At 52.2% G+C, this 11194-nt stretch overlaps 2 protein-coding genes across 6 annotated transcripts in view; one reads left to right on the top strand and one right to left on the bottom strand.

Moving 5' to 3' along the window:
* Window positions 1-800: 800 nt before the first annotated feature.
* Window positions 801-9452, bottom strand: JMJD4 (jumonji domain containing 4). Of its 3 annotated transcripts, none has more exons than XM_061421406.1 (6): window positions 8720-9452; window positions 8326-8491; window positions 6171-6296; window positions 5603-5870; window positions 4918-5064; window positions 801-4472 (listed from the first exon to the last, which is right to left on the bottom strand). In XM_061421406.1, exons 1-6 carry the CDS (start codon window positions 9450-9452, stop codon window positions 4170-4172), a joined length of 1743 nt encoding a protein of 580 aa, XP_061277390.1. In that variant the 3' UTR covers window positions 801-4169. The 3 variants fall into 3 exon arrangements, with proteins under 3 accessions (XP_061277390.1, XP_061277391.1, XP_061277392.1); XM_061421407.1 differs by having other exon boundaries at window positions 5603-5834; XM_061421408.1 differs by lacking the exon at window positions 6171-6296 and having other exon boundaries at window positions 5603-5784; window positions 8326-8517.
* Window positions 9451-11194, top strand: part of SNAP47 (synaptosome associated protein 47) — a 66757-nt gene continuing 65013 nt past the window's right edge. For all 3 annotated transcript variants that reach the window (XR_009737306.1, XM_061421410.1, XM_061421409.1), the window contains exon 1: window positions 9451-9585. Coding sequence is in view for 2 of the 3 variants with exons in the window: in XM_061421410.1 (XP_061277394.1) it covers window positions 9451-9585 (135 nt within the window). In the remaining variant the exon portion in view is untranslated. The remainder of the gene's footprint in view (window positions 9586-11194) is intronic.

Here is an 11194-nt window from a genome sequence, read left to right as displayed (position 1 = left end):
GAATTCAAGACTTCCAGACTGAAGTGGCCCAGGTCAACCAGACACCGTGCTAAAACCTGACAGCCCAGGCCACCCCCAGGCTTGTTTCATCAACTGAACCTGTTTTCTGGCTGGGCGGTTCACAGGCTAACCTGGCCTCCCACAGGTTTTACTGCCTTAGGTGCCTTCTGCTCTCTGGGAACCAGAAGGCTAGTTAACTTTAGCTGAGCACTGCCAATGGGCACAGTGCCCTGCCTGCTGCTGCCAGATACTGCCCTCTGTACAGTGGCCTTCACAGGTACCACTCACTGCCAGCTGTGCTCACAGGCTGCCCAGAACCCCATTCACCCACTGGGTCAGATGACTGCAGTTCTCTCCTGTTTCACAGCACCTGCCTATGACCTTCCCAGGGATCCTGGTCCTACCTCCCACCATTTTCTCAGGCTAGAAGGAATCTCAGAGATTCTATCATCAAGGCCAACTGAGAGTGACAGTCTTACCCACTTCCCTTCCCCAGTAGAGGAGAGACCCCACTTCACATATCTTGCTCTTCATCTTCATCCCACTGATGTTGTCTGGTGCCACTGCAAGTGCCAAGCACCAAGGACTTATGAGACCACAGGAGAAGGGGTCAGTGGGAAGATTTCAGAGGTAAGGGAGTAACTGCTTTTTTTGTATAAAAGGTGAAAAAAAAAAAGTTTACTATTGTTGTAAATAGCCAAAGCTGCACTTGAATATTGTACTAAAATCCCATTTTCTACTACAGCCTAGGAGTTGTGATTCTTTCATTTTTTGTGTTTAAAAAGAGACAGACACTCTCATTCCTCATTCAGTAAGTCTTGCAAGGCCATCAGTTTATTGTATGTGGAAGAAAGAAGCACCAGTTACTCTTCTCTGAAGGACATATCCACATCCATCTTTCACAGAGATGTTTGTTTCAGTATCATTAAACTGGACAAGGAGCTGAGAAAGCCCCTCAGAACTTGGGGAATTTGGAAGCTGAAGGTATTTTCACAGGCATATCAACAACCACTGAAATGTGGGCATCCTTAAAAGTTAACTCTTGCCAGGATCACTTCCTACCCCAGGACAACGGCTGATTTCTACATTATGGAGGGAGAGATTTCTGCTTCTGTTATTGAGATATCTTTTGACCACCAATTGGGAAACTGTTGGTCAAACTCTGCAATTCTGTAAGCCCTAAGTGGAGAAACTTGTGAAAAAGAGAAAACATACAACATGGAAAAGAAGAAGGCAGAGGAAGGTTATTAGGAAACAAACTGAGGGCAGACAAGATTTTCCATCACCCCACTTTCCCAAGGTCAGTACTTCACATAAATTGGAATACTCCTCTGACCTCAGGATTCCTTTCCCTGCTTATTTCTTTTCCAGGGAAAGATTTGTGATGGCATTCTACCAGCACTCCTGCTGCCTGTGTACAAGGATTCCCAGCATCCCTGCAGTGCCCTGCAAACTTTTAATGCAGAGATGTCCTAGATGGTCCCCAGGCCCCTATCAGGCACACCAATGGCCACTCTTCTCTGTCTGGGGCTTGGTTATGTCATGGAGATGTCAACCTTTCCTGTAGGAAGGGCTCCAAGATGCAGCCTGATAGGCAGGGAGAAGGTATACCACCAGGACCAACAATCCATGGACAGCACAGACACAGCTCTACCAATTAAACACTAGACTGCTTCCAACCTGGATGGGAAACACACATTGCCCTGCCCTCACCTGAGTGCCCTCCTGAGGCTTCTCCTAGGATTGGAAATTAAAGAGTTAATGTCAGGCACAGTGAGGGAGCTCCTGGGATCCTACACAGCCTTCAGACTATACTGTCACGTATTTTCAATACCCTCCCCTGAATATATAGCCTTTAAAGGCAAGAAACAGATGAATTGTGGGGCAATTCTGAGTTACCTTTTCCTTCCTGATGGTTCTGTCACTCAGACACACAGTAGGGCTCACCACTGCCAGGCCCTCAAGGATTCGCGCAAGTGACTGTTGAATGCAAGTCGGAGTGCAGGAAGACATAGGATGAGCAAGATAGAGCTCACCCTACGTCTGATGGTTGAACTATACATAACGACCATAACGGAGTTGACTATTGATGAATGTGGATGGTGCAGAACTAATGTGCAAGGAAAGACAGATAAATTCACAGAAATGTGGAGTAGTTGTTTTGCAGTGAGTGTGCAAGCACTGTTAAATGGCACACAATGGCTGTGTAGAAGGGGAAGCTGGAAGAGTGAGGAGCATGGGAGGCAGTTGATAACTTGGCCCCAGTGTGCGGGCAGTCTTACACAGTGTGTGTGCAATAACTTTATAGACTAGCACACAGTAGTGTGTGAGAATAGAAAATTTGATGGTGAGCATGGGAGGAGCGATTGTTAATGCTACAGGAGTGTGCTGGAGTGAGAGTGGGACACACATGCAGACTAGTTGGTGAACTGCACATGCAGAGTATGCAGTGACTCCAGATAGCAAGTAGATGTGCAAAGTGACCTGGAAATGGCAGTCACCGGCTTTTTAATTACACAGTGAGTGTGCAAGGAGATATTGGTGAGTCTGAGTGGGCATGTAAGAACGGGGCACTGGATGAAGCAGAGTGACCAGTGAATATGTAAGGAGTGACTGCAACGGTCCATTTTATGTGCCAGTGTGGTTAGGTCATGGTGCAGTTATTTGGCTAAATGCTAGTGTCTGGATGTTGCTGTGAAGGCATTTTTAAAATGTGATTAACATTCAACTCAAGAGATTTTAAGCAGATGACCCTCCAAAATGTGGGTAGACCTCATTAAATCAGTTTCAGATCTTACTAGCAAAGGACCTAGGTTTCCCAAAAAGGCAATTCTGCCTCTAGACTGGATCACAGAAGCCCTGCCTGAATTTCCAGCCTCTAGACTCAAGACTGCAATGTCAGCTGTTCCCTGGATCTGCAGCCTATCATGCAAATTCCACACTCACCAGCCCTTAATACCTCTTTTTCTACATATATTCTATTGGTTCCATTTCTGTGGAGAATCCTGAAAACTGACTACTGCATATAATATAGGTGTGCAACAAGTGGAAACTGGATGGTACAGATAAGTGTGAAAAGAGTGTAATGATAAATTCTGGACAGGGCAGAATGAGTGCACAAAGAGTGGCTGTTGAATCAGTGTGCAAAGTGACTTTAGATGGCCAATAGTGGGTGTGCAATGAGTTGAAGCTGGATGGTGTATGAGGTGTGGAAGAGACCCAGGCTCCAGCTGGCCTCTGGGCCCTACCTGGCCTGCAGGGAGACCTCAGACAAGGCATTCTCCCTCACTGGGTGTGCAGCTACAAGGGTGACCTCAGAGTCTCTGCAGGGGAAAGGTATTGCTGTAGCAAGCAGGAGGGGGACAGACTTTGCCTTGCCCTATTGCCAGGGCCCAAAGAGCACCTGAACGATGTACCTATGACATCTGGGAGACCTGCATGAAGGATAGCACATGAGGCCTGGAGCTCTGACTAATAGACAGCACAAGATCCTGCTGGGGAAAAGAGGGTCAAAGGCCAGAAGAGGGAAGGAACGCTCTATTTAAAGTGATTCCAATGTGGGATGGAGACATAGGCCTTGGATCTTGGGTCTGCCTTGGGCCTCAGTCTCTACCTTACACTGAGAACCCTCTTCTAGTGGGAGATGTGTGGACTCATGCAGGGATGTGGTGCTGCTGCAGAGGGGGCCCTGCACTGCTGAGGATGGGAGGCTGTCAGCATGGGTGCTAGCCTTTGCTGAGGGAAGGCTGGTCGGGGGAAGAAGGGGGAAGAAGACCTGGCCATATGCCACCCCCACTCCTGAGTCCCCAGCACATTCCTAACCTCCTTGCCCTGGGTCCAAATGACCACCACTTCCCCATGCACCCCCCCACAAGATCCAGTTCCCAGTCCTGGCTGAGCCTCACAAGGACAAGGGGCCTGGACCTTCTGGACAGGCGTCAGGGCCCCAGGGATGCCAAAAGAGAGCCAGGACATACCAGACCCCTAAGAGCAGGATCTGTGCCTGGGACACTGAAGTGACAGTTCAACGGGGAGGTGACAAGTCCCAGGCCACACAGGAGGGCAGAGCTTTATTTCCAGAAGGGATCCTGGAGCAGGATGACTGCCTTTCACACTGGTGCCTCCAGCGTTCCCCAGAGACGTGCTTCACCCAGTCCTCAGAGCACGCACTAAAGGGATGTGGTGGCAGCTACAGCCTCTTCCAGCTGTCGCAGTAGTACCTCTGGCCGTGGTGAGAATGTACTAGGATCCACCCTCTGGAAGTCAGGGTGGGCCACCACGGACTCCAGCACCTCAGCTATGCGGCCAATGTCAAATGCGGCCTGCTGGGGGCCCAACCCAGTGTCCTCGCCACCCTCCACCTGGCCAAGGCTCATCCCCTTCGCAAGGAGGAGAAGCCTCCTTTCAGCAATGATCTTCAGGAAGTGATAAAATTCTTCGAAATTAATCCCAGAGCAGGACTTCATGATGACCTGGGTCAGAAAGAAACAGCCAGTGAGCTGCTGCTCACTCATAGCTCTGGGCAAGCTCTGTTGACCCTATACTGAGTCTAGGCTACAAAGGGCCCTGACACACAGTCCAGTCCTTGAGACACACCTGGGGGTCGGCCAGTGATCAAAGGGGTCTGAGTCCTGCAGCCTGGAAGCCCAGACCCTCACTCACATAGGTAGTCCTAGTTGCCACTGGGCCCCTAAGACTGCAGCTCCGACCTCAGAGACCACACCTCCCTTCAGATTGCAGGCTGTCCCGGGGTTTTTCCCACACCTTTCCCCGACTGAGGCCTTGGCCTAGTGAGCATATTCTTGCCCCGACTGTGGCCCTGGCCCAGGTAGGCCCCTACCCGCCTCCTACTCCTACATAGCTGTGGCGAGCCTCACTCAGCCCGTGCCCCACTACTGCTCAGACCAGTTGTCCCACCTGGCAGTGGTGATGCCAGTCAGGCATGGTGTCCCTCCACTCAATGACCTCTTGCTGCACAGCACTGAGCTCCTGCTGCAGGAAGTGCCACATATTGGCCAGGTTACAGCCGTTGACCCAGTTGTGGTTGATGGAGATGGTGTCCTCCTGGAAGGGGCAGGGCGCAGGCTGTCCTCATGATCCCTCAGGGGGCACTGTCCCCTCCCTGTCTTGAGATCCGCTCAGACTTCCTCAGCTGGGAAAAGCCACTCCTATCTCCCAGTGGGAGCTGGCAGAGAAGAGGGAGCTGGGGCTGGGATCATCCTAATCCACAATTATTAACCCATAGTGGGGCTCCCCAAAGGCTGGGACAACCCCACGTGTGTGGATCCCTTGCCCACTGTCACCCAAGAAAGTAACATGTAAGGGAGGCAAAGAGGCTGGGGGCCGTCAGCAGCGCTGTGTGCGGGAACCAACATGGCTACGTGCAGCACCAGTCTTGCCCATGGCCTGCCCCCTCCCATACCCAGGCTCTCCCTGCCCACTCTGCAGGAACGCACTCAGGAAGGTGCTGAAGGCAAGGAGAGCTGCTGGCACGCCAAAGTGCTCAGCTGAGTCAGAGTAAGAGTTAGCCCAGTGTAGTACCGTGGCCTGTTTCCCTGACCCGCCCGGGCCATAGGTCGTGGGGTGTGGAGTGCCATCCTACCAGGTTATGGACTTGGTGGTGCCACCCACTGGGCACAAACACCATCTCGCCTGCCTCCTGCGTGACCTCCAGTGGTGGGCCACAGCGATCTCGCATGGGGTGTAGGCGGCTATCCAGGAGGGTGGGGGAGGTCACGTCGTAGGGCAGGCCACCGTGGCAATCCCGCAGGGCTTCTTCTTGCCCTGGTGGGAAGAAGAACCACTTTTTCCTCCCGCAGATGTTGACGGACCAGCTGAAGGAGCGGAAAACGTCAGCATGGAACGGCGACCTGTGCAAGAGCTCCTGTTGGTGCCATGTGGCTTGGGTGTGGGCTATGCCTCTTCTGAATAGACTGGCCAGGCTCAGAGGCCTCAGTGGTCCCCAGTTCTCACACCTGGCCTGGGAGCCAGGTGGGAGGGCCAAACCTCCCCAACCCCGGAACATCACAAAGGAGGTGTAGGAGCTCTTTCCATTTGGCTAACAGGGATCTCTGAGAGGCTCTGGGCAAGAGCCAACAGACCAACAGGAAGGTTCAGGAGTGACTGGGACAGGGGTGTAGGATGGCGGATGGGAGCAGACAGGCAGTTACCAAGTGCCGGTGGGCCCCATGTAAACGAAGCGGTAGTCATCCACGTCTAGGGCGTCCCAGTACTCGTTGAGCCAGTCAGATGAGAAGTATATGGGCAGGGTGAACACGCCTTCTGCCAAGAAGTCCCTTTAGAAAGTGGCATGAAGCTGCAGCATAAGTGGCTACAAGCCAACCTCCCAGCACCCACATCCTGAGTACATGAAATATCATGAGAGTTTTGAAATTATGTGAATGACCCTGACCTGCCTTCTGGAGTCAGCACCAACCACCAGGAGTGGGGCCACCTCAGACCATCCAGCCATAGCCCTGCCACCAGATGACTACAGCCCCAAGTGACCCTAGCTGATCCCTGCCCAAATGACTGAACCAGAGATGTAAGCAGATAAAATGGCTTTGGGGGTGCTATGACAGAACCTAGATAACTTGTACAGGCAGTAACCTAGATGTTTAGGGCCCCTTGCACACCCATTCCAGGATCTCAGCCTCTGGCTGAGCTGGCGTTATAAATGCGTCATTTGCATCATGACGGCTTCCCGAGTTTGCGCGCTTCCACTTTTTTACGCACACCAGTGACCCGGACCATCAAGCAGATTCAAAGCCATAAGCCCAGCCATGAGGACAGCCCAGGTACACCAAACTCCTTTCTGCTTTGTTTCTCAATCCCTCACTCTCCTGGTTCACCCCCACAGCCCAACCGATGGGATCCCAAGTAGAGGAACATTCCAAACCAGCCCAAGGGAGAGTGCGCATCTATCTACACGGTCACACAACACTGTCGGTCAGAGCCATGCCAGGGTACAGCCTTAGTGGTGCCACACCACGGGTAGTCTCCCCAACACCGTGCAGATTCCTCCGCTGCCATGCCTCTGTACACGAACAGACACCTGCTTGCCCTTCAAAACCCTGCTCAGACATTATCTCCCCTGTGGCTACCCCTGCCTACCTGATGCAGGTCTTCCTCTGCTCTTTTTAGTTTTGGGTTGCCCAGGAAAACGCAAGACACTCTATCAAAACTGAATTTCAAATAAACAGTGAACAAGCTTCTAGGGTAAGTATGTAAAAACCACTCATTGCTTATCTGAAGCACAAATTCACAGGACATGAGCGTCTGAGTCTATGAGTCCATCTGGGCTGCTGGAATATGAATCCCTGAGGCCAAAGCCAGAGTTTGGTTGCATCTTAGCTTCTATCTGCCAGGTAAGAAACTGTGGCAGCTAGTACCAAGGCAAGCTGTGAGCAGGATGCTGCTGATGCCTTTCATGTACTCTTGGACTGCTCTTGGGAATCACAAGGGCCTGAATTCATTTTTTTTTTTTTTTTGAGTCTTAATTCCTGCGTCAGTGAAACAAGAACTCAATTGGTCACTCATTTATTAAATGAGCACCTACTCTGTGCCAAGGCCCCGTGCCAGAGAGTGGGGATCTGGGTAGGACCCCTTCTCTGCTTGTGAAAAGCATAACCCTGGCAGGAGAAATGGCTACAAAACCCGAGGACCACCTCAGAGAATGGGATCACCACAGAAGGGGTGGGATTGCCCACATGAGCGAGATGTTTCTGAGGACAACATCCTTCGAGCTCTCCAGGTGGAAGAAGTATGCAGTGGGTGGGGACAGACCTTGGAAGGCCACATTAAACAGTTGCCATTGCTTGTTAGTGATGGAGATTTTTAAACGGGAGAGACACAGTCCTGCTGGAAAGCTCATTTGGACTTCAGTGAGCCTACCAGTGGAGTCCAGTACCTGAGGCAGGGCAGTCTGGAGGTTGGCAGCAACCAAGGTGAATGGTAAGAGGCCTGACCTAGGGAAGTAGGTTTGGACACGGGAGGCTGGTCCCAGGACGCCTGAGAAGACAGGCAAAGGCTGGGTGCTGCCAGTTAGATGGCGGTGAAGCTGACAAGGAAGGTTCTGGGCAAAACTGACAACGAAGAGGTGGGTAACCACAGCCATATGCGCCTCTGCCAGGCCCACATTCTTCACAGCAGGCAAGCCTGTGATGGCATAGTGAGATGGCCATGACTGGAGAGAATGACACTTTGAACCACTGAAGAGATCACGTTAAATTCCTAAATGGGTTATAGCCCAGTTCCTCTGCGTGCAGCCAGGGCTCACTCAGAACTGAGAAGCAGTGCTGTGGCCAGTATTCCAGGCCCTTTTACCTGCACAGATGCCAGTCTTTGAGATATAAACAGCCCCGTGAAGAGGAGTAGTTTGCCTGAATGTACTCTTTCCAGTAGCTGATGTAGTCTCTGAGGGGCATGTGTTCTTTGGGGTTGGAGTTGTATTCCTGGACCCCACAGTTTGCAACAGGTACAACCACGTCTCCTGAAAGCAAAGGGTCAGGCACAAGACTTTTCTGAGAGTCCTCCAGCCTGTCCATCCTCCCTGACCCTGTCCGCCCTCCAATTCACTGCTACACTGTCTCCAGTGAATTCTCATGCCCTGCCTCCCTCAAGCCCTCTCTGGCTCTCCTCATCTCCGCCCTCACAGTCTGACTCAGGTCAGAGTCAAGGCCTGACCTTGCACTCCAGGGTGTTCCTGCCCAGTCCTTACCATAGTTCTGAAGCAGATAATCGAAGTTGGGCTTTCCGCTGGGTGTCACCCAGAGCCTCCTGCTGCCCCAGTCCTCGGTGAAGGCGCTGGAAAAAACACAGGGCAAGTTGGGGAGCAGGTAGCCCTTGAAAAAGTCGGCGTAGGAAAAGGAGTCCGGCTTCTCGATGAAGTCCACGCGGTCCAGTTTCGGACAAACCCTGCTGGGGAGACGCCCCTCGAGGCCTCTGAAGTGGCTCTCGGCGAACACGCGCGTCTCCCTGTCCATCCCGGGCCAGGTTCTGCGTCCGTGGGGTGCAGGGAAACCTGGGCTGGGAGTCTGCCGCCGGGGGACGGGGAGTCTGGAGGGCTGCTGGGAACGGGGCGGGGCTCGGGGGATGTCGAAGGAGCAGCGGGGACAGAGGGGCTGGTACGGATAATGGAAACAGCGGTGAAGTCTCCCGGCCGCGGACCCGCGAAGGGCGGAAGCCCGGAATCCCACTTGGGCATTCCTACGTCTCTGCTCTTTAAACTGGGAGAAGAAAAAGGAAGTGTTTGCTAGAACTGCTTCCGGAGTAAACCCTCTGGGCGTCCGTGGCTCACAGCCCACAGCCGGCCAGAGAGAAACCGGCGAGGTACAGACAGCAGAGCCCGCGGTAGTCCCAGAGCAGTCAAGCGGAACCAAGAGTCTGCACTCGGAGTTCCTGCCGGAGCCTGAAACACGGCGAGCCAGGCCCTGCGCGCATGCTCGCTTCATGCTGCGGCCCGCACCCGGTACTGGAACGGCCTGCAGCGGCTTCGACCCAGCTTCGGGTACCCCAGGGCTTCAGAGGTTGTCGAACGGTGCCGGCCCCGAGTCTCGCTGTTTTCTCGTCTTCCCAGCGACTCAGGTAAGCGGTGTCTCCAGTGTGCAGCTGGGCTTGTGCCCTTCCGGCATAATGCCCCCTGACGCTACCAGCGAGGCAAGGACTCTTCTTTCCTTCCTCAACCTTCAAGGACTGCGGAAGGTTGATGGGATGTGGGCAGGGCTAACAAAGAGGTACAAGGGCCAGAGGTGGGATCTGAGGGATGCTGGGGGTCTTCAAGGGATGCTGGGGACCTGGAGGGGATGGAGAGGCCTTGGGAGATGATGGGGACTTGGAAGGAATGCTGTAATTTGCCGGTGATGGTGGAACCTGGTGGGGATGCTAGGGGTTAGGGGAGTGCTGAGGGCCTAGGGCGATGCTGAGAACGTGGAGGGGATGTGTAGACCAAGATAGGATGATGGGACCTGGAGGGGGTGGTGGGAACCTGGAGGAGATGCTGGGGGAATAGCGAGGGTCTGAAGTGAAGGTGTGGGGGTTCAAGTGTGGAGATACGAGGCTGTGCACACCAGCAGACCTGAAATGAGGGACAAAAAAGGGGGACTTGAGTGGGGATGACACGTCAGGGTCTCAGCATGTTGGAGAAATACATGTCCTTCCAACTCAAATCTACCCGTATCAATATGGAGAAAAGAAAACAGTTTCATTGCTGTGTGAGCAGATTACATACATTTAAGGCATCTGCAAGAGAGTAGAGTTGGGCAGAACTTCACACATTTCACACACAAAAAGCAGAGAAAGAATTGTGAAGACCTCTGTCATTGCCTCGAGGGAAAAATAGATGCACCTGTGTAGTCTGTGCCTGACAAGAGACTCCTGGGTCCTGGAGGTCCCTGTTTATTTACAACTCTGAGTCAGCAGGTGGTGACTGTGCCCTGTAAAATCTGAACACTGAGTTTGTTTCATTCCTGACCAAAAGAAACACTCAAAGGGTAGAGAAGGGGCAGCTTCTTCCCCTTTATTGAACAGTGAAGATGTAACCTTGTTTATCCTTATAGGTGGCATAAGGGAGACTCTGGGGATATTGGGGCTCTCTGAGCTTTGGAGAGGGGTTTGGGGGTGGAGACTCTTTCCAGGGGGGTTAAAGCTTATGCAGGAGAACAGCAAGGACCAGAAGTGGGGTAAGGCAGAGGGGAGGACTAGGAAGAAAGTGAGTTAGGGAGAGTCTGAAGTCCAGGTAGAGGAGGGGTCTGAAGTGGGAGCTGAGAATGTGGGTAAGAGGGGACAGGTGGTGGAGAGTTTGTGGCGAGCAGAGCAGTGTGAGGGGTCGTGTGATTGTGCACTGGGCGCTTTTCCCAGTCTGTCTTATTGTGCCATCTCAAGCTGTGGAATTCTTCATTGGGCCAGTGTTGGGCAGAAAGTTAGAATGCCTTTAGAAGTTAAAATGGAGAAAAAGAGTCACCCTTAATTCCATCCAGAGATGAGCTTTTTTTTTTTTTCTTGATATAGAGTTATCCTTCCAGGCATGTACTCATTCATTCTTTTTTTTTTTTCCTCTATGTCCCTCTCTGTACACATACACACACACACAGACACACACAGTCTGTCTTTCTATTTTATATGTAAGTGAATTTACATATGTAAGCTTTTGCTGCTTTTAACTTTTTAAAAAAGATTAACAGTTGTCAGTTTTGGT

The sequence above is a fragment of the Bos javanicus genome, chromosome 7, assembly GCF_032452875.1.
Source record: "Bos javanicus breed banteng chromosome 7, ARS-OSU_banteng_1.0, whole genome shotgun sequence".
NCBI classification, from domain to species: domain Eukaryota; kingdom Metazoa; phylum Chordata; class Mammalia; order Artiodactyla; family Bovidae; genus Bos; species Bos javanicus.
This window is presented reverse-complemented; position numbering and strand designations above follow the sequence as displayed.

Bases quoted from the DNA above. Each gene is read 5' to 3' on its own strand.
- JMJD4 (XM_061421406.1), bottom strand. From the start codon at position 9,452: ATGAAGCGAGCATGCGCGCAGGGCCTGGCTCGCCGTGTTTCAGGCTCC. The intron at 6,297-8,325 runs GTAAAAGGGCCT...CACTTTCTAAAG, and splicing joins AAAGACTGGCATCTGTGCAG to GGACTTCTTGGCAGAAGGCG. The intron at 4,473-4,917 runs GTGGGACAACTG...TTTCTGACCCAG, and splicing joins ACTGGCATCACCACTGCCAG to GTCATCATGAAGTCCTGCTC.